The sequence below is a fragment of the Pygocentrus nattereri genome, chromosome 9 (assembly GCF_015220715.1).
Source record: "Pygocentrus nattereri isolate fPygNat1 chromosome 9, fPygNat1.pri, whole genome shotgun sequence".
Lineage (NCBI taxonomy): Eukaryota > Metazoa > Chordata > Actinopteri > Characiformes > Serrasalmidae > Pygocentrus > Pygocentrus nattereri.
Window position 1 is genome coordinate 30,352,922 of NC_051219.1, and position 22,360 is coordinate 30,375,281.

General features: G+C 38.1%; 1 protein-coding gene across 3 annotated transcripts in view; it reads left to right on the forward strand.

The window, feature by feature from the left end:
* The first annotated feature begins 1,269 nt into the window (after window positions 1–1,269).
* The window catches only part of hbs1l (HBS1-like translational GTPase), a 39,290-nt gene continuing 18,199 nt past the window's right edge, over window positions 1,270–22,360 (forward strand). Inside the window, exons 1-5 of one of the 3 annotated variants that reach the window (XM_017707174.2) lie at window positions 1,270–1,423; window positions 2,225–2,290; window positions 3,492–3,629; window positions 4,441–4,653; window positions 20,886–20,994. In XM_017707174.2, coding sequence (XP_017562663.1) covers window positions 1,381–1,423; window positions 2,225–2,290; window positions 3,492–3,629; window positions 4,441–4,653; window positions 20,886–20,994 — 569 coding nt within the window. In that variant the 5' untranslated portion in view covers window positions 1,270–1,380. Of the gene's footprint in view, window positions 1,424–2,224; window positions 2,291–3,491; window positions 3,630–4,440; window positions 4,654–5,659; window positions 8,075–19,448; window positions 20,791–20,885; window positions 20,995–22,360 lie in introns of those variants that run through there. The other 2 variants (XM_017707182.2, XM_037541459.1) reach the window with 2 other exon arrangements.

Below are 22,360 nucleotides of genomic sequence, written 5' to 3' on the forward strand. Positions count from 1 at the left end.
GCCATGTGGAAATTATGTACACATTTTAATCAAGTAAATACAAAGCATCACTTTTTCAGTGAAGAAACAATGTAAGTTGTCCACATATACATGTCGTCTAAGCTGCCTCTCCTTCTGGTTCGCGAGGGGTGCTGGAACCTATCCCAGCTATCATCGGGCGCAGGGCAGGATACACCCTGGGCAGGTCACCTTGTCCACATATAACGATTTAATAATGTTTCAAAGGGGAATTCCACCGATTTTTCAAAACTTCTGGCAAATTCAATCGGTAAGATGTTAGCAAAATTATCCAGAGTTGTTTGGTGTGAAATGCTCTGTTCTAGATTCTAGATAAATTTACAGACTCAGAATTGCTTGCTGTGGTCATGATAGGAACCAGACGTGTGAAATGTTCAATGCCTCTTAAAACTCCCTCACAGCAAGTTATTACACAAAATGAAACTCACTACCTGATGCCTTTGACGTTGTTTAAAGATACTTCTGAGATTAGCTTTTGGCCTAAAGTGTCTTTTTTGAAACACATTAATGATGGAGAGGTACATGCAAGGCGTAGTAAGGAAACAATACTGAACATCTGATTTATTATCAACATTGCATAGAAACACACAGGAGATATGTGAAAACTAGTGTTTTTGGATAGTAAATAAAATATATTTACATTGCTGACGTTATGACTCCTGGTTTCTATCACCACTGTAAAGAAAGTTGGTCATTTGCTCTGCAATGAATCATTTCACATAAAAACCACTGCGACTGGCTTGTGTAAATGAATTCTGTTGCAATATTGATGGAATTCTCCTTTAAACGGAGTCTGAAGTCTATGGTCTCCTTAAGGCCAGGTCATATGTCATGTGCTACAAAGATAAATAATATATAGCACCTTCTCTTGCTTTTTTTCTTCCAAAATGCTAATTTACAACATCTCTCCTATACAGTTTTAAACTGAAAATCCATGTGGCCAAAATAAATAGTGAATGAATGAATAAAGAAAGAAAATGAAAAAAGTGCTACAGGTGATGCTACATCCATATTTAGCATTGATGAGGTATTAAGATGCTTGTGCTCGTGGAAATGTCTTACAATGATTTCCAACAGACCAGAAACCTATTTTTGTAGTTTACAGTGACCAACCCTAAGGCGGAAAGGGTTATATTGGTCAGAGAAGTTAAAGTATTTAGAGCTTTTAGAGAATATGTGCAGTAGCAGAAACGGGCTTCCATCCTAAAGCGACTTTTATGGGAAAGCCCACTGTTGTATCTTCACTGCGCATGCGCACCCTCGCTGCTCTGCGAGGTAAACATGGCGGCAGTGGAGTGAGACGCATATCCCCCAACTTTAGCTAACGAAAACAATTCAAAAGTAAACATATAAAAACACAAGATGTCGCGCCATAGGAATGTCCGAGGTTATAACTACGATGAAGGTAGATTGCACACGTACCACGTTTGCCTGTTTTGGTCTCAGTACTCGGCTTTTTTATCTGGAATGGTAGCTAAATGTTAACTAGCTGGGTGGCACGTTTAGCTCGGCCAGCTAACTAGCAAGTGGCCGGCGTGATTGGATGAATGATGTCGTATCACTTATTTTGCAGTGTATAAGTGCATAAAAAGCCTGCGAATAACCCTCACTTACTTTTGTTGGTCATAGAAAACAAAGATAAATGGCTGCTTTCTTGTTGGCCAGCAGTGGCAGGTTAGGTACCGAGCTTAACTGCAGCGTTAGCGCAGCTAGGTGGACAGCGTTAAATTCTCACAGTAGTGGAAACTTACTTGCTAGCTGGCATTATGTTGGCTAGTCAGACTCTTGATTAAATATTTCCGTTTTCTACGAATCTTAAAGTGATGACAAATACACATTCTTTCTGTAACTTCAGCTGGTTGCGTCGGACATTGTTGTCAGGCAGACTAGCTGACCAGGCAAAGCATTTGGCCACGTCGCTGACTCTGTCGTTTCGCTGCTGTGTTGCACACTTAAAACAAGAGTTCCTCAAGGGCTCTTTTCTAATGGCAGTGGTTTTATTTAGAACTATGTTATGCCTAAATGGGTATTTCATGGAGAAACCGTTCTTCAGATGGGTGGAGAGTGTGTTGCATATGTTTCCTTAAAGAACCGAGTTTTTACAGTCTTGATATGTAAGAGTAGCAGAACGCTTTTTGGTGCTGTTTAGAACCCTTTTACTGTACAGCATTCACGTACAGTATCCCTTTCTGTTTTAATTTTTCAGATTTTGAGGATGACGACATTTATGGACAATCAGTGGACGATGATTACTGCATCTCACCAGCTACAGGTTGGTATTGCTCTAGGAGTGGACATATCATTGCAGCAATATGACTAAAACAAGAGTGGGCTTATATGTATTCATTTTGCTCTTAATAACTGTGTAACATTATCAGAATCAGAGTCTATTCGCCAGGTACCAGGTGTACAAGGAATTTCTCTTGGTGCAGATGTCAACGTAAAACTAAATTTAATAAAATATATATAGAAAAGATATACTATATATAAAAATGATTAGAAACATAAAACAGACATACAAATAAACTGTAAGTTAAAGGATGTGCAAAGTGCAAAGGTGGAGTCAGGTCCCAAGTTCTGAAGTTCAGTGTGCATTTCTCATGTAATTTAAAGCCATAGCAACACTAAATGATGGTAACAGTAATATAGTCTTTTATTGACAGCAACTTTATATTTGAAGATGACAATTTTGGATGATTTTTTGGAAACACTGGGTGCACAGAATTAAAATAAAAACTAGCTCACCAGTAAAACTAGCTCAGTAAACTAAAAGCAACTGCTAGTTTGAATTAAATTTAGGTGACAGCAGGAACCAAAATGACTGCGCTGAGTAAGGGCTTATTTATGCTGTTGGAAAAGTTTCTAGCCTATGAAGGTGAACTTGAACTCTGACATTTCACTTATTAAATAAAAGTAAGCAACAGACTTTTGACAACGGCAGACAGCGAATCCTTTGACATGAAATGTAAGCGGCTCTGTTGAGTCCCAGATGCATAATTTCTTCCACTTGAGTCTTTACAAGTTATGAGACTCAAGTCAAATTCCAAGTCATTGGTGATCAAGTCGAAGTCGAGTCGCAGGTATTTTTTGACTTTTTCGAGTTGAGACTTATGTCATCAAACTTGTGACCCCAGTCGGGCTCGAGTCCAAATCATATGACTCATAAGAAACTTTATGCAGTTGTAGCAAGATTTCAACTGTAGTGTAAAAATTTAACTGTTAATATTAGCTTATTAGGTGTGAGGTGTAGGTGAGTACAGGCAATATCAAGATCACTCCTGACTCCAAAATTAAACATAACATTTGGCCTAAGTGATGAGAGAAAACATCTTATTCTATTCAAGATGTTTTAAGAGGAATTCCACCAACATATGCACTTATCTAATTAGTACTTATAAAGTTATGTTTTTTCTTAAATGCTGTAGTTCCTGTTAGCGCATCATATAATGTGTGGGTTTTGCTTGCTTCCACAGCTGCTCAGTTTATTTACTCGCGTCAGGACTCGAGGCAGACACGGCAGGTAGAGCCACTGGAGGAGGAGGAACATGAAGACGAAGAGGAGATGCCAACCTCACCAACAGTTACGCATATGCTCGACCCATTAGAGCAAGGTATACCTGCCATGGGTGCTAGTACTGGTGTACTAAAATTTGTGTACAAGTGACTTGTAAACAATTTATTTGATTTTGCATCAGTAGGACATTTCGGCAGTAGATTTTGGGTGATTCACTTTGTAGCAACATTAATGTTGTAAGCTTCAAAAGTAATGAAACAAACTGCAGACACCAGACATTAGGGTTGCTTTAAAAATAATATTTTTATAGTTACTGCGGTATATGTTTACACGATAAACACAACATTAAGGGGTTGCAGTGACAAAGTGAGTGAAACTGGATCACATACCAAGTGCCAGAGTGACATAATTAGAATTGGAGGAACATGCTGGACTTAAGTTTTGCTGTCCTATGTGGAGAGTAACCCAAACATTTGGCTAAACAGCCAGTTACAAAACATACATGCTTAGCTACCAAATTGCTATATTCTGAACTTTTAACCTGTAAACAATACTTTAGTTCAGATGATAATTCTCACTCCCAGTGCTGTGTATTAAATGTATGAAACAGAAGCAGCTATTGTTACAACAAACATGCATCAGCATAAGGACCTTTTGAAGGATTTAAAAATGTGTGTATGCCACTCTGATATGAGTAGTTATTAGAATTATAGTAATTGTATTTTTGTATTTATCAATATAAATTATTATTATTTTTTTATTTTAAGAGAATATGTAGGCCTGTGTGTGTCTAAAGCCTGATTGTGCTTATTTGTATTTGAGCCAAGTGAAAGGTTTTACTTGTGCTTGTCATGACTGTGTGTTTGTAGACTGGTTGAATTCACAAAATATGAGACCTGTCTTTGTAGGTCGTCTGTACTCGTGTTTGGACCAGATGAGAACAGTGCTCGGAGACTCAGTACCTGACTCCACTCTGACCGAAGCTGCGTTGAAGTATGACTGTGATCCCCACAGAGCTCTGGACTCCATTCTGTCTGCCGAAAGCAGCAGCATGCAAACAGCAACTGCACCCAGAACCAACACACAACTGGAGCTTACCACAGCACCCCCACCACAGAAAGGTACACACACCCAGTTAGCCTCACAGCAGGTCTGGTGTCACGTCTCAGTGGGCCACTCCGAACTCCAGGGTTTTTCCAAAAGAGGGCAGGCCTTTAAGCGTTTAGCTTTGTATCATTTTCGAGAGCTAGTTTCACTTCAGACTTACAGAAATTCTATACATTTTGGCCTTTCACAGCAATTCTGGTTTTGTTTTAAAATGTTGTATTTCCATTTGTAACAAAAAGGTTGGAAATGATATGAATGATAGCTGACAACTTTATCAAAAAGATTTTTGTGTAATAAAGGTGATGTTAATTATTCTTATAGTGTTGACATTACATTCTAAACATTGTATATCATGAAAAAAGGAAAAGAAATAGGAGTACGTTTAATGCACTTTGAAACAAAACCCTTCAGATATACAGTTGTATGCAAAGCTTTGGACATCTGGTCAAATAACGTGTTGTTGATTCTCTAAGTGAACGCATACTCGGAGAGCACTTTTCTGAACGCTTTAATGTGCAATCACTGCTCATGGTTGAATTCAAAATACTGGGGGTGAAAATAAAACTTGTAGCCTGTACAAAAGTTATAGTACATTTTCTTATATTTCAGTATGTTAAACTTATTTAAACAAATAAATAGAAATTGTGCACTGAAATTTACAGAGGGAAAAATGTATTATTTAGGTTTGCTCCACGTAAAAAAAATTATTTTCCTTATTTTCACTAGAAAATCAACAAAATATATAATTTGATTAGAGTATTCAAATTTTTGCATCAGGTTTACATTTAATCTAATCAGAAAAGTTTTATTCCTTTTAGAATTAAGTCTTTTGTTGCCGTTGCTTTTAGACTTGATCTTTGTTGGTTTTAATCAACAAGTAAGTGATGTATTGCCTTCCTCTCTCTGTCTGCCTCGTCTCAACATTTGCATTGGCCTTGTGTGGCGACTTGTCAATCATCCTCCACCTTCACTCTCCTCACCGCGGTTCTCTATGACTGCATTTGGCCCTCGTAAGGTAAGGAGCCTTATCTGCCTCCAAAAAATGCAGCACTGATATGGTTTTGCACACAACCTCAGCACACACACTTTCACAGCCAATGCTTTCATTAAACCTCAGCGATCTCTTAGCCCCATCAAAGCCAAATGAGGTCACAGACTCCTGTAAGAGCTCTGGCCCTGCTCTGGGTGGTTTGACCACTGGCTTGGTGAAGGGTACCTTAACTCAGGACTCGGGGGCTGATGTTGGCGAACTGAAAAATGCAGGCCAGACTCTGGCTCAGTTAATGGCTAAGCATGAGCAGAAACATACAGGTGTTCTCCCTATCACCTGTTCAGGTCATAACATTTCCTTGCCTGCCACTCTCAACATTAACTCCTCCACATCCTCTTTGTTTTCTAGTCTTGGGCAAAGTACTCTACCGTCAACAGGTCTAGCTCTGGGCCCTTCTGTATCTCTCTCTGCTGGTCTCAGTATGGGTCTCAGCACTTCTCCTGTTCTTGGAAACCTATCCATAAGCCCCATTTCCTCCCTCTTGTCCTGCTCTCTGGGTAGTCTCTCTCTTCAGGACCCTAAGGTGACTACATCATTGCCTGTCCCATTAGGGAGTCTAAGTAATGTTTTGCAGGCTAGCAAGCCAGTGGAAATGAAAGGGGCTTCTCGAACTTCTGGCATCAGAGGTCAAGGGGGAAGCCCCTCATTGGCTGATCTCATTCAGGAACATCAAAGTAGCAGTCCTGACCTCTTTAGCTCAGTGCCAGGCCCACAAAACACATGTACAGCAACTCCACAAACTGTGAGTGGTGCTGATACAACTAAAACCCCAAACAGCACTTTCAGTCTCAGCTGTTTGGCTGTGCACTCTCCTACAAAACCTCCTGCTGCTTCTGTTCCTCCTGGCTTTTCTGCATCCTTGTCGGACCTCTTATCAGAGCCCCAAGCTGCAAAAAGACCACAGCACCCAGCCATCTCCATGCCTTTAAAGGGTAGAAGTGAAGACAAAAAGAGTAAAAATCCTCCTCATGTTAGCTTGGCTCCAGGGAACGTCATTCAGAATGTCGATTTAAGTATACTGATGTCACAGATGTCACCTAGTGTTTCTCCGCATTGCCATGACAACCGCTCGCCCGTCTCTCTGTGCTCAGACCAACATTTTTCCAGTTGGAATGTGCCCAGTGTTTTTGCTGAGCCTTCTGTGTTCGCTTTGACATTGTGCGTGCGGATGAAGAGGAGGAGCCAGCGCAGTGTACCGGTGCATAAGGCTTTTCTTTATAGCAGACAGGTGTCAAAAGTGAAAGAAAGAGTGCAAGGTCCACCCCTCCATCACATCACCCCATTCTCCTTTGACACGCCATCTCCCGATGACATAGTCAAAGCCAACCAGAAGAAGGCATTTACAAGAGAGTAGGAAGTTCTGTTACCCCAGAAATGTTATCATTTTATGTTCTACCAGCTTTCTTAAACTGACTTTATATACACGATGTGGTCGCTAAATAATATTTTGCAATGATGCTCTCTCTTTTGAAGCAAATGTTCAAAACGGGCAAGCTGAGTTGTTCAGTATGCAATTCACGTGTCTTTAACTGAACTGAATGCACTGCACACTATGGCCATTGAATAATATTTCTTTGTGTTTTAAAGATCAGTGCTGTCCTCTCACATTTGGGAGAACTATTTGTTTTAAACTATTAGGTGGAGATTTTTAAATCCTCAAGGTTTATGCCTGATGGATTAGGCTCCAGTTTTGTGTGTTTATGAACTTTTAAACCTTAGAAAATAGCTCAGTATTTTCCTTAATCGAGAGGCCTCGAGACCACATTTCAAAATTAACCAGGGAACCACTGAACTTGGCTTGTACAGATTACTGTATTCTTCTCTGAGCAGCATTATTTTTAACTGGTCTTGATAAATTTTTTTTTGTTCAATATAGTTTATAATGATCCAATTTTGTTACTATTTTTATAGTTGAATGAAACTCTATTTTTGTAATCAGTGGTCATGACTTTTCTTGCCTTTCCTTACTATGTGCAGTCCCTCATTAAGTTTGAAAAGAGAGAGAAAGAAAATGTTCGCTCCACAGCTGTTCTGCAGCAATTTGATGTCAGGAGCATTTCTGGTTTACCACAGACACAGAAAGAGACAGAAAAAAGAGGGAGCACAGACATTTGGGTTTGGGGACACCTGGAATTTTTCCCTTTGTGCGTGCATATGCACATAAAAATGAGCATATTAGATATACTATCTTGTGCAGCTAATTATATTTACTTTTTAATGAGATGAGACATTGATTTCTAATTATTTCATATTGAATATGATCTGTGATCGTTTTAATCTCTTTTAAAAGCACTGATGTACAGCTGAGAGTGGTTTTGATTGATGTGGGCAAAGGCCTGAGGTTTGTTTATGTACTGAAATAAAGATTTGCCTGTTTCATATGCTGAGATTCTAATGTGTGACTGCATGGGTGGGACTGTGTGGGTGGAGGGGGTATATGACACTGTGTCTGCATGTGTGTAAGCGTTGTAAATGTGCTAACTTTATTGGGTGTGTTAGCTTGTGGTGTTTATCACTTATTTGTAAATGTGTGCATTTAAGACGAGAATGTATTTCTGTAGGCCACAGTGAGGTGTAAACACACCCACGGCGTACTGGATAAGCCTTTACAACATGTTTTCTTTGCTTTTGCTGTGGTACATGACCAACCACAGGACAGGTGTAGATGTAGAAGTTTTAGCCCTCTTCCCCACATATACACCACACTATACAAACATGACTTCATCCTGCTGAGTTTCTTTTTTTGTTTTTCGATAGTATCATTCTCTGTATGTAACCATGAGAACAATACATAGAATTCTGCTTTAAAGCCTGAAAATGTGGTGACTAATACTAACTTCAAGGTGCTAAAATGACTCTTAACCAATAACACTGGGTGAGAAACCTTACATTGTCAAAAATGAGATTCAGGTTGCTTTTCACAGAGCTTTATTTGCTGATATGTTTGACAGCTCTCAAATGGCAAATTGCTTAAATGTCAAGAGCAGTAATTCACAGGATCTTCAGTAATATATGTTTCAAGTGCCGGAGGTGGAGCTTTAGAGAGTTCCTTGTGGATTTGTTGCTTTCTTTTAATTTATACCTGTTCTCTTCATTTTTTATTTTGAGTAATGAGCAGTATGCCAGTAAGTACATATCATGGTACAATTATAATTTCTGATGGTGTTGGTATATCACAGTATGTATATTTTAGCTAAACCCATTTTAGATGCTCAAGTATTTATTTTTTTTGTAGGTCCCTTCGCTTTTAAAAAAGAAACACTTAACTGCCAAAGTAAATCTGAAATATTTTTATTGTGCAAAATGGTTAAAAAAAAATCTGAATAATACATGTATCAACCTGTGTAAGTATTGCTTTCTAACACCAGCCTGGTGTCAAATAAGAAACTAAATGTTTCACATCTAAATTTCTCCAAGACTTCTTATTCCTCAACCTTTTACTCAAATTTTCCATTCCACATTAAATGGAGCAGTGGTTACATTCTGGTAGATTTACTTGTACCACAAGGTAACTGCTGTGCCATTTAAGATGAATAAGAATCCAACTTAAGCTTTGTTTGATTTCTAATCATTTGTCTCTTCCGTGCATCGCACTGTTGCAGACAGATGCAGCTGAATGAATCAAGTGACTTCCCTGGTGGTACAAAGAGGAAATTACTCTGGTGTCCTTGTTAAACTAAGCCTGACCCCAAAAAAAGACTACCTGTACCTTTATGTCCACTGCCTCAAAATAAGGGACTACCAAAGATGCAGCAGACTATACAGTGGGAAGTGACTGAGACTATTTCGCTTTTATTTTTTTATTGAAACAGGACAAACATCCCTGCCTCAGGCATTCAGCTATACGGAAAAACACTTGCATGGTTGGCACTACTTGTGTGTCACTTAATTTGCACTTATTTCAGGCATACCTGTATAATGGTTATGGCAAAATTCATATACGTGAGGAAGTTTCAACTTTAAAAATTCACTCTGTATTACCCCAGTAGGCAGAGTTTTCACATGAACCAATTACTATGTTGAAGATTGTCAGTATGCATAAAACATAAAACTAAGTCAAGCATTTGAGAGGGTTTTTTTTATCTTACTGTGTTGTAGTCTGCAGCAAGATTAGTGTTTACATGTCAGAACTCCAACCAGGCGTTTAAGGTTGTAATTCGAAGAGAAACCTCTTTCTCTGGGCTCTTTGTGTCTGAGCATAAGGAGCAATTTAAAATGAAATTTATTTAAATAGGCTGTCTGACGTAATTGGCAATCATCTATCTTTGGCCACCAAAAACATGTCCCAGAGGACTTAAGCTATCCACCTTAAAGCTGATGCATGTAAATTTGCTAAATATGTTTAGGCTAGTATTTTTCAGCAAATCAAAAATGTACTAGTGAAAAACAGTATGTGATGAGACAGGTACTGTTAGCTTCTTCAGTTGGGTCAGTTTTTGAAAGAGCAGCAGGTGGGGAGTATACAGAGCCATAGGCCGGGCCAATTCCAGTGCTTTGTGACTGAAGTGTGAATGATTTGCAAAGGCGTTATAGTTAACACTGCCTGTTAATTGATGGTAGCGCTTGCTGTTGAGCATGGCAATTGCAGCTTGTCTGCAGGTCTAATAGGCTGCACTGATGGTTCTCAGTCCAAGTTCTAAAGACCCTCTGAAAGGCCTTTTTATTTTTTCCCCTTCTCTAACATATGTCTCAGTTTATGAATTGCATGCTGATAAGTTTGAGGGAAGAAAAAAGTGTGTAATGCATGGGGTTCCCCATGGCTAACCACTGGGGCCCACTGTTCTTTGCCATCTCTTTCTGACTGTTAAAAGTAGATGAAGAGACTCAACTATTTTCCCCAGTGTTGTTCATTTTCTTAGTGTCTAAGCAGCAGTGAGAGTTTCTAAGCCCTAGACAGACATTCATTTTTTCTTTTCTGACTTTCTCTTGCTGTTTAAAACTATTAAAACAGGAAAAACTGCTGTTGTACTCTGATGGCCCCTCTTTCTTTCTCCCTCCCTGTCTCTCTGTCTCTTTCTCTTCCTTTCTTTTTCTTTCACTCTCTTGCACTATTGACACTATCTTTATGCCATCTGACCATCTTAGTTTCTCCTCATCCCCCCCTTTTTTTCTGTGCCGCTGTGTTCTTGCCACCTACACAGGAAAAAGTGACTCTCTCACAGCTGGCCCTCTGTTGCTGCTTTTCTCAAGTTTTTGCACTTTGTGGGTTTTGCTAAAATGTCGATATGTCATGCTCTGTAGCGGTGCAAAGTTCTATAAATTGATCATCGAGAGTGAGAAGCTAAAAAATGTAGAGGTTACTGACCGTCTTCAGACCACTCATAGTCGTGCCACCATTCACTTGCAGTCATTAACCACACTCTCTTTTTTGCTCTTCAAGTTAGTATATTAATTCAAAACAGTCTGAAATCAGTACTTGGTCTTTAGATTGGCTCTGGGGATTGCACACATTTGTCAGAGCAAAGTCCCTAGATGCATCTTAACCTCTTAAACCTTAAGGAGCCATATCTACACTGCACTCAAGTTACTTAGTACAACATAATTTGCATAATAGTTTTGTGCTAGTGATCAAAACATGATGAATAACTAAATAAAAAGCTTGAAATTTAAACAGCCTATGTCCTACGTTTTTGCATGTCATTTTTTTCCTTGTGGTCCATATATAATGTTTGTTTTTGTGTACCACAAACAGTCCCAATTAATTTTACATGACCATTTTCTAACCTCTCTTGGTACCTTAGAATTAAACAACCTGTTTTTAAGACTGTACATTTTAAGACTAAGTAAATGATCTCTGTTCTGATTGGCTGCACAGTATTGTGCCTCTCCACTCTTTAGAACTTCAGCATGAATAGGTGTGGCTAAACTGCTGTAAGTTGAAAAAGTGGACATATGTTAATCTATGACATCACAAAAATAGTGAATTCAAAACTCCCTGTTTTGGCAGTTTAGCTTTCATATGTCATATGCAAATGTTTAGATGCCATTGGTTAAATTACATTTTTGATTTTGTAAGTAAATAAAAACATCCTCTACAGAGCACATTTCTGCACATGTTGATTCAAAATGTTTATTTGCTGAATTTAACAAATTAGAAAAGTGCAAAAGACGGCGTATGGTCTGCATATGAAGCTATTTTTATACACTACTTCAAACTCTCTTACTTTAAAAAAAAGATGAGAAATATTCTGTTCTCAATGATATAGACTAAGGGAATATGAGGGAAATGGGTTTAATGGGTTATAAACACATGAGTGAATGAATGCGTTAATGGAATAGTTTGAACATGCTAATGTTGCTGACAATGAGTGTAAGGCAGAAGCTGCCAATAGCATGTTATGATCTTAATGTTAACAGGTGCTGGTTTTAACTTCAATCCTTACATGAATCAGTGTCCAGTGTTTTTATTTTATGTGGACCTTTTAGAGAAGGAGTTTAACATGTTTACAGATACCTGTTAGTGTGTGTACAGTAGGTCTAAGTTAACACTGCGTGTGAGAATATCCGAATGGTGAGCTGTGGGGATTCCCCACTGTTCTGAGTCAATGGTACTCTCATGAAAATTGAACTGACATGGAAAATAAGGATGTTATAATGGGTGGCAGATGGGGAGAAGATACAGGTTGTTTTTGCTTGAAAGATCTGAGTATTTTTCCTCTTTTTGTAGCACACTCCTTCTCTGTGGAACTTGTGTTGCGACAGCTCCCCCTCCTGGATTATAGTCCTCTCTCTTTGTAGTCTGATTAAGCCCTTAAGTTCCAGGCTCTCATTAATTGAATGTAAGAATGATTGATTAGTAACTGCTGTAAAAGTAATATGTATGTGGTGTAGTTATGAATAATGGAATTGTGTACAGACACTAATCCTAGGCTGCATTTTTTTTAATGGAACGCAATATTATGCAATATAAGACTAATCTTAATTCCTGTCCAGGAAACCAACACTCAGACTGTAATTTGTCATATCCAAAGGTAAAATTACATTTAGGTGATTTTCCAAGTGAAAATAACATTAATTACAGAGAACACACTAAATATGGCATTTTTTTATTTGCTGATTTTTTTTTTAACACATTGGGGAAAAAATATAAAGCATCTTTTGGTAAAATTTGCCATAGCTTTTGGCCAGGTCACTTTTTAATTTTATTTCCAATATGCTATGTTCAGCAGATAAACAGTAATAATGCATTAACTGTGTATGTTATCTGTACAGGATTTGTTAACTTTTCTCTTACAAAACAGTCATTTGATGCTCAGTTTTTTTTTAGACTAACTTTTGTATACAATAGTATAATAAGTAATATACTCCTAATAAGTATTATATATATATATATATATATATATATATATATATATATATCTCACTCAAACTGTCATACTGATGATTGATTGTCACCTTTTACTCTTCTCCAGTGAAGCAAGTGAGCAACAGATAAAAAATATTATGTATTGGAAGGATTAGACTGGATCAGGTGTAAGTCATGTTTGACTAGGCTTGGATCCGTTTTCCTAGGAAGAGGACATTTACATATCCTGCTGGGTGTGGGTGTGTTGGGGTGGGAGCTCAGGTGGTGGAGAGAAAGTAAGCAAGAGAATGAATTTCTTTGGGCTGTTTCTTTAAAAGTGAGTTATTTTTGACTCTAGGTTGAAAAAAACACTTGATTCACATTCACAGGCTGCTAAAAGCTAATACGGGGAAAGGCCAATTTGATTCTATTAGCCATATGTGAAAGCCACACCACCCTCTAACCAGTAATCTGAAAACTTCATCATGCAGTGAAGAGCCCATATTTTTATTTTTTGTGTTTTTCTGGGATTTGGGTTTGTATATCAAAAACAGTCATAGTTAATTTTACATGACATTTTCCATTAAAATTAAACAAGCTGTTTCTGTTACTGTGCCTTTTAAGACTGATATGAGCTCTGCTCTGATTGGCTGCCTTGTTGTGTCGCGTTCAGAAAAGCAGCCCAGAATGAAACACTGTTTATAACTTCAGTGTGAATAGGCAGGACTAAACTGCTGTAAGCTAAATAGGTGGATATTTGTAAATTAGTTTTTCATATATGGATTGTATGGACTGAGGAGGAAATGGCTTTGAAACTTTAAGAATGTTTACATAGCTCATCAATCTCTTATTTTCATATATATGTAAATGCATTTCATGACATCACAAAATGGAATGAGTCTAAAATGAGATACTTTTGTGAACAGTACATTTTGAAACTTTAAAAATGTGTGCATGCTATGACAGATGTGAACATACTATGTCAAAAAAGTTTTCAGTGAAATGGGTAAAGCTGGGCAGAAATATCAAGATGCTTTAAGATCTTTTTTGACATATGTCAATATTTTTTTCTGACATCTAATCAAGTTGATTTGCATTCAGCATTTAACACGCTGTGCTGCACTGAACCCAGTTAAACAGGACTATTTATTCTCTTTTCGTAATGAAACAAGCAGTCGATCAGTGTTCTAGAAGTGCTAATGATATTCTCAATATACTCAACATGCTGTGATGTAGTTTATCACAAAAATTATAAATATTGCCATAGTGCTCAGCCCTTTTTTTTAATTTAAATGCACATTTCCTCCCAATTCAGTCCAGTTTCCCCTCGCTAAGTCTCCCCTTTTCACATGATGCTACCAAGCTGGGAGGTTTAGGACTAGTACATTCTTCCTACAAGTCATGTGAAGCAATGCTGTATCTTTGCAAACTTGCAGTAAAGCCAGGTCATTGGGCAGCTCAGCTCGCTCAAAGGAAATCTCTAACTGCATCAGTGTCTTTGCAGCAGGTAGATGTCATGCATGTACGAAAATGCTAGAAGTTTTAGGACATCCCCAGACCACAGTGTCAGGTTTCAGACATGAGATGATATGGCTTCAGGTCTCAGGAAAAACATTCATGTCTGAGGTCTGATACAGTTGGACAGGTGAAACATTTTCACACAAAAAGGCATCAGGCTAAGCGTTTATTCATTAAAGGTGATAATGTCATTGACGGTGTTGGTAGGTTACAGCCATCTACCCCACCCCCACCCTGATATCTGGCACTGTAGCCTCTGTTCCGTTCAGCTACTTTCAGCTATGTTGTTTACATAAATGACTGGACATAAGTGACTGGACAAACTGCAAAACAGGACTGCTTTACTGGTTCATGTTCATGTATGTTGCTACTGTTGGTAATTTTGTATCTATTTATTTTTAAAAAATTTGCCTCAGTTGACTTTCCTACAGATTTTTCAAGTGCTGGGTTTGTTCTGCTGAAATACTTTGCTAGGTCTGCATCCACCACTTGATAACCACTGGCTATGGTGGTGCCGCTTAGTAGTGCAGATGAAACCTACTGAAAGCCGTTTCTGAAGCACCTGTCCATTGATTTCAGTTGTAAGGAGCTTTTTTTGTTTTCTTTGGTCCTGACAAGTGATTGTACAGATACAGCGCACAGATTAGGTAGAAAGGTCCTAGCCTTGGACTGAACTGCTTAGTATTATCTACTTACAGTATGTTCTCACTCATTCAGGGTAACTTACAGCAATTTTCACTTTCAATTTGTGTACGTTTGTACAATTTTGACACGTTCGTTGTGTCTAGAAATTTAATTGACCATGTTCACGATAGTGTGATAAGATGAGTAGGTGGCTGACTGTGAAATGTCTGTACATTTATTGGTGTGTATCTGGAGAGTAGATGTGTTGTAGGTGTGGTGAGCTGTGTGTGTGCAGGTGAAGGATTATCTCTACCCCCACACCACTTCCTGGCCTTGTGGCTATGCATGCAGAGTCAGGTGTTTGAGTGTGTGTGTTGGAGAGATAAAGGTTGGTTTGCTGGGGGCGTGTGTGTATATGTGTGTGTGGATAGTGCTTGGGCCATGGGCGTGGGGGGCAAATGTCATTAGGAATACCTTATTCTGTGGTTAGTCGAAGTACATTATTGCAGTCTGGTTGAACACATTATATCTAGAGCAGTGTTTATCCCAAATAATAACAGCTACTGGTGCAAGTGCTCATTGACAAAGGGTTTTGTTTTAGTGTAGTCAGTTATAACCACAACAACAAAAATCTGCATCAATATGATATTAAAACAACATGGTGATGATAAAATTGAATAAACGATATCATTAAAATAAAAATACATTATCCTCTTAGTTCTGCTTTATTTGGATACTTGAATCCTAGGCATGCAGCCATAAACATAAGTTTGAATTGAAATGAGAAGTCAACACATCCTTTACAGGTATCAAACTTAAATATGGCATTTATTTGTGAATTTTAATTTGTATTTCTGTTTATTTGTCGAGTTGAATGTATTGTGGGGGGAAAAATAAAATAGTACAAAAGTACAAAATGTGCCAAAACATTTGCACAGGCAATATTTGCTTTTCCTCCCAGAAGTGTTTTGTCTATAGAGCCCATGTGTTAAATCCAAGGCCCGCAGGCCAAGACCGACCTGTAGCACATTCCTGTTCAGCCTGCAAAATTATTTAAATTTTCTATTAATATTAGCCCATTACATGAGCTGCACTACAGTTCCCAGCATGCACTGCAACATACTTGGTGCTCCCACCGCCTTCCTAGAAAGATCTATGGACTGTACCACAAAAACAGAAGCAAAAAAGGTGTCAGGTATGTAGTTCAAGCAAATGGGCAGTTTAAAAAAAACCATACTGTACATTGGGGACATTTTAACAGTTATCTTCAGCTAATGTAGCTTACATTTTATATAAAGACATGTTTTTATTTAAAATTCTTTTTGAATCGTTGAATCAAGTGTTCAGTGGAAGTTCAAGTCATGGCAAAATGTTGATTAAAATAAAAACACAGCTAGTCTGCAGATTTGTTGAGATTTTTAGTATGGCCCTTTTAGTGATTGAGTTTGACACTCCTGCTATAGTGGGCAATTCACTTACGTTTGCTTGGAAACTAAAAATGGCTAACTTGACCAGGGGCGCCCAAACTTATGCATGCGGCTGTACATGGTAATCAGAGTATTATCCATCAGTGCCAGAGAGCCTGACAGAAGAACGTTGTCAAAAACCTGATTTAGTACCAAACCAACTGTTTTCCTTTAGATACGACTAAGGTTAAATAACAGCCATTATTAATTGAAGCTTTTAATGTGCAATGCCATTGATTGATTTTTTTTTTTAACTGTAATTCGATGGTTGAGATGTAAATAAAGTCGTTCAGAATGGTTTGATGTGAAATGGTTCTTCTAAGAGAAATTTACTGACTCAGATTTCTTACAATGCTGTTGGTAGGAACCAGGGGTCACCACATCTATATGAGTATAGCCATTTTATTTACTTTCCAAAACCACCATTGAACATAATCAACATTACTCAGATAATGTAAAATAGTGGTAAATTGCCGATTATCCTGCATGCACCCATTTTGCCTAGGGAAAAGGGAAAAAACCTCAGAACTATTGTAAAACAGTGTCTTATGCATCAGGTTGTGTGTAAAATCTTTTAGGCAGTTTTTAGAAGCATAAAACTATTGTTTAAATGAAGTAAATCATCTGGTTCCTGTCACCAACATTTGTGGCCAATTCTGCCTCTTTAGAATGGTGCATTTCACATCAAACCTGTGAATGACTGTTTACATCGGAGTGATTTAATTAAGAAATCTGTGAAACTTGTTCCTCTCTCTCACACTTCTTGTTTCGGACCCAGTTTTTCTGAAAAGCTGCTTTATGGAAACACCTGTTGTAAAAAGCACTATATAAATAAACTTTGAATTGTTTATAAAGGAGGTTTTTAAAAGAACCATCTATTGAAAGGTTCTTTAGAGAACAAAGTTGTTTTATGTAATAAATCCATCCCACCCGCCCAGAGAGCGAGGCCATTTGTGCTCTCTAGGACACCTGGCTACGAATGGCTGTAGCATCAGTAGGGATCGAACTTGCGGTCACCTCATGGGTCAACACTTAGACGGTTGCGCCACTTGGGAGCAACTGGAAATTCCACCTCCGCATTTAACCCATCCGTGAAGTGAAACACCACATACACACTAGTGGAATAGACACACACGCACTATAGGGCAGTGAGCACACTTGCCCGGAGCGGTGGGCAGCCCTATCCACGGCGCCCGGGGAGCAATTGGGGGTTAGGTGTCTTGCTCTAGGACACCTCAGTCATGTACTGTCAGCCCTGGGGATTGAACCAGCAACCTTCCAGTTACAGGGCCAGTTCCCTAACCTCCAGCCCACAACTGCCCCAATATAAATGAATATAAATTAAATATAATTTAATGTTTTGTCCACTCGCATACAGCACCACTCTTCATTTATTTATTCATTTTTTAGTCAAAATGGCCAATAAGTGCAACTTATTCATTTTTCAGCATCAGAAAATACAAATTTAACAAAAAAAAAACAAAAAAAAGACTCAACAGTTCAGTGTATGTGTGTATACACTTCTTCAAAGAAATCTGCAGGGACATTTTTCAACATATCCAAAGTTCAGTCTTAGAAGTTGGTTGCATTTCCTGCATCTCACAATCCAAGTAATCCTAATCATATATCCAATCAGGTTGAATTGTGGATGGTCAGTCCTTTGTTCTGAGAAACCCAGCAGCTTCTTCGTTTGGTATTTTTTTGCCTGTCTTCTCTTTTCAGTGGGGCTTCTTGACAGCTACAGCTATCCTTTTAGACCCATAGCGTTGAATTGTTTTCACACAATGGAAGGATAGAAAGAAACGTCTCTGATTTTTCTTTTAAGAACGAAATCAAGAGTTGAGCTTGTTTTTCCCCTGTCTTGCAAAGATAACAGCAATGCTTATCTGATGGGGAGAGTTTTGGTGTCTACCAGATCTAGCATATTTGTCATTTTTATGTGTCTTTTAAGCATTTCCTCTATTCAGGAGTAAACCTTTTCCCTTTTTTTCTTCTCTTGTACTTCATTATGTAAGTGGATTGTTTAATACATCTTATTCCTCAGAAATGTCTCTTGAAGAATGAATAACTCTACTTCATGGTCATTTTGACATGTAATTAAGTAGTTTGCAAAGTACTATAAGCCTGGTAAAGAGGACTAAACCTTTTCAACCTGTTTTAGAGTAATGAAGTGCACATCTTGAAGAGGGGTAGGTTGATGCCGCTAAAATAAGCAAAGAACTTTTGACTCTTTTTGGGCTATTTTTGACCTTAGACGAAGATTGAATCATTTCAAAAACGTTCTGAAGTGTATTTCAGTCTCTGAGTTCTCGAGAATGGTGATGGAGGAGGTTTCAGAGCTGAGTAGTTAAGTTTCTTCCCAGGTCGAGTGTGTGTGAGTATGCGGGTGTGATGCGGTCAGCTTTTTATCTGCTCAGTTATCCTGATGAGGTATGTGTGCATTTTCATCTTATTGAACGCATCTGCATGAGGATTCTATTATGCCATTGGTGCACACTCAGTGTGTAACTGCTGTTGACGCGGGCACAGTTAACACTTTCCTGGCCAGAGCGCCGGTGGCTCAGAGAGAGATGACTGGCTGTGGCTCTGAAAACTGACTCTGCAGTACTGGTATGACACAACAGGCAGAAAGCCCAGTTACCTTAGAGGGAAATGCACTCTTTCACTCTTTCTCTCTCATCCTTTCCCGTGTTCTTGCTTGTCACTTTTGTCTATGCAGCTCATGACTCATGAATTTCAGTAAGTGAACGAAACTAACACGGTACATCAAACGAGAGATTCTAGAGCTGACCATGTGTTTTTAAAAAAAAAAAAAAAAAAACCTGGTGGGAACCTACTAAAACACTGTTTTATGAGTGTCCTCAAAACCTTGTCTATTTTTTATTTAATAGTATTCGATAATGTCAGCTGCGCTTTATATTGTATGAACATTTAACGATGAACTGAAATATAGAAATGGTCTAGATGGTTTGGAATAAAAGTTATAAAATGTGTAATAAAAATTGCTTCCCTTCTCCTATTAAGTTACTCTTTCAAAGATTATAGCAATGTAGTCAAGAGACCACGTTTCATTTATTTAATTTCCAGGCAAAGGCATGTATATGTATAAGTTATTTGTTTTTCAGCCTCAGGAAAATAAGCACAAAACATTCGGTTTCGATTTTACAAAGAAATGCAGACATATTTTCCATGCTTCTTGTAAACACCTTCAAAATTTAGTATAGAAGTTTGTTGGTTCTCACAATCCAGTTGATCTCAAACACATTCAGTGATGTTGAGGTTTATGCTCTGGGGTCTGTCCACCATTCTCAGAGCTCCAGTAGCTTCATTTAGTCAGGGCTTCTTCGCAACTACACATACCTTTCAGACTGGATGAAAACATTCTGATCTGAAGCAGTTTGATTTTCTCCTTTCTCTCAAACATAAAAGCTTTCTCTGTATATCTGAAGGGGATAGTTTTAGTGGTCTACCAGGTCTTGCACTGTGGTCCCATTTTTGTTGTAGCTTTTAATCATTTTTTGACCCCTAGTTTTGGAAACTCTGTTTTCCTTTGGCTATCCAATTCTTTGTGCAAATGGATTATCTTATATGTAGTCTCTTCTGAAATATATCCTGAAAAATTAACTTAATGACTATTTTGACAGGAAAGTAAATGTATCATGGGTGATCTTTGCACAGTACTAATAATTTAGAGCACAAACATTGATCTCTAAATTTGCTGGTTAATTGTATCCATCGTTTGTGCCTCTTTCATAATGGAATCTGTTAAGAAATTGACAAATAAATCCATTTATGTATCATCTGAGAATTATGGTACACATTGGTGGCGTGCTCAAATATATAGGAGGAATCGGCATCATCTGTCTGCCTAAACAGCCATTTTAAGTCTCAGCAATGCCTATGCACAGCTTTGATAGTTTTTTTGTTACTGTTTATTCCAAGGCAACTAAATAAGTTGCTACTCATTATGTGCCTCTTAATGACATGCCATTCATCTTTATGATGAGATTTTGTGAAGAATGAATGACTCAAAACATAAACAACTGCTTTTCTCATGTCTTAACATACAATACTGTGAAGACTGGGAGAACTGAAGGACTTTTTGTTGTTTTTCGCTTTTTATTTTGTCCTCATGTTCTAATCTAACAACAGTGCTTGTTTTCTTCCAGATTTTACCGCCATAAGGTGGTTCCCCCTTAATACCCAGGTAGTAAAAGAAATTAGTGTCAAGACTGTGTATCGAATGATGTACTTCAAGTTTTGTATGGGTCTTTTGACACGTGTTGTTTTTCTCTGGTGTAGCTAAACTCCGTGAGGCTCCTGAGAGTGGCCTGGAATCCGAGGTAGTTCCTAAGGTGGCTCGAATGACTGTCTCTGGCAAGAAGCAGACCATGGGCTTTGATGTTCCAAGGTAGGTCTGCTACGGTTGAGGAGCCCAAATGCTACCTTTTTCCCCCTTTTGTCCACTTATGTAGTTATATGTACCTGAAACAGTCGCCATTTACTTTTACATGTCCTCTCTTTATTCCTTAAAATACGGCTGGCTTAGTTACTGTGCCTGCACATCTGACATATGTAAATGATCCCTGTTCTGAATGGCTGCTCTCTGCTGTGCTTCATTATATTAAAAAAAAGCAGCCTGGCCTGAAATACTCCTTATAACTTCAACGTCAATGGTCGGATCTGAACTGCTTAACCCCTTAATAATCCAAGTTTATTTCATATAAAAGCTTATTATTCAATAACTACATGGACTTCAATGCAAACTAATGGACCTATTTTTAGGTTATAGAAGTGTGAAATAAAACATGGCTTGTTATGGGTTTGAGCGTGAATACGTCACAAGTAATGAATTCAGCTGACTTTCTGTAGAATGGAGATTGACAGGTATATTTGTTTACATACTGCGTTAGACTTCAGTAAAAGCAAGGAAGATGCCATTTCAGTATGTCTAATGTCAAATAAGCTTGGACATCATAATTTGTGTATTGTTTAACATGCAAAAAAACATGTCATTACCGTAACTTGTTGCGTTATTCAGTGATTTTTGGTAACCCAAAGTTTAATTATTATTATTTTTATTAATTTACTTATTTTAATAGTTTGGGCAGTATTTTCAGCATGTTTGTTAATAAATGGTATTTGACCTTAACGTCATACACTTATTCTCTCACAGATAGAGAAAGTAGAAGTATACTATGCTTTTAAAAAGAGCTATCATATTTTATCTCTGGAACGAGAGTGAAATGTAAGCAGGACAACATGTTTGTCTGCTCACTTTGCATTCTGGGACAGTATTAAAACCGCAGGAGTGGCTGCTGCCTATAGATTATTGAGATGAGCACACAGTCGCACACAAACCCGCAGGCTATCACCTCCACACCTTAAACCACAGACCACACCCATAGGGGAAAAGTAGGGGTTGTGAAGAGTGTTGGGGTTTTGCAGGTGGATTTACTTTATTATGTACACTCACATAAGTCATTCTGTAGAACTTTCTGTTGAATATTTAATAGAAGTCTTGAACTGTGATAGTTTAACAGGAAAAGGCAGTAGTGTTGAAAAGAAATCTCAAGCTGAAGTTTATACTCACTGCAGAAATTGGTATCTTGGCAAGTGAAATTATCTTATATGGTTGTTATATCTAATATTTCTCATTTTGATATTGTATGCTTATTATACGATTACTTAACCTATTTCTAGATATTTTTGCATGTTTTACACAGGTCTTAAGCAAGCACTGTCACCTTTTTCTCACTTTTTTAATTAAGAGTTTG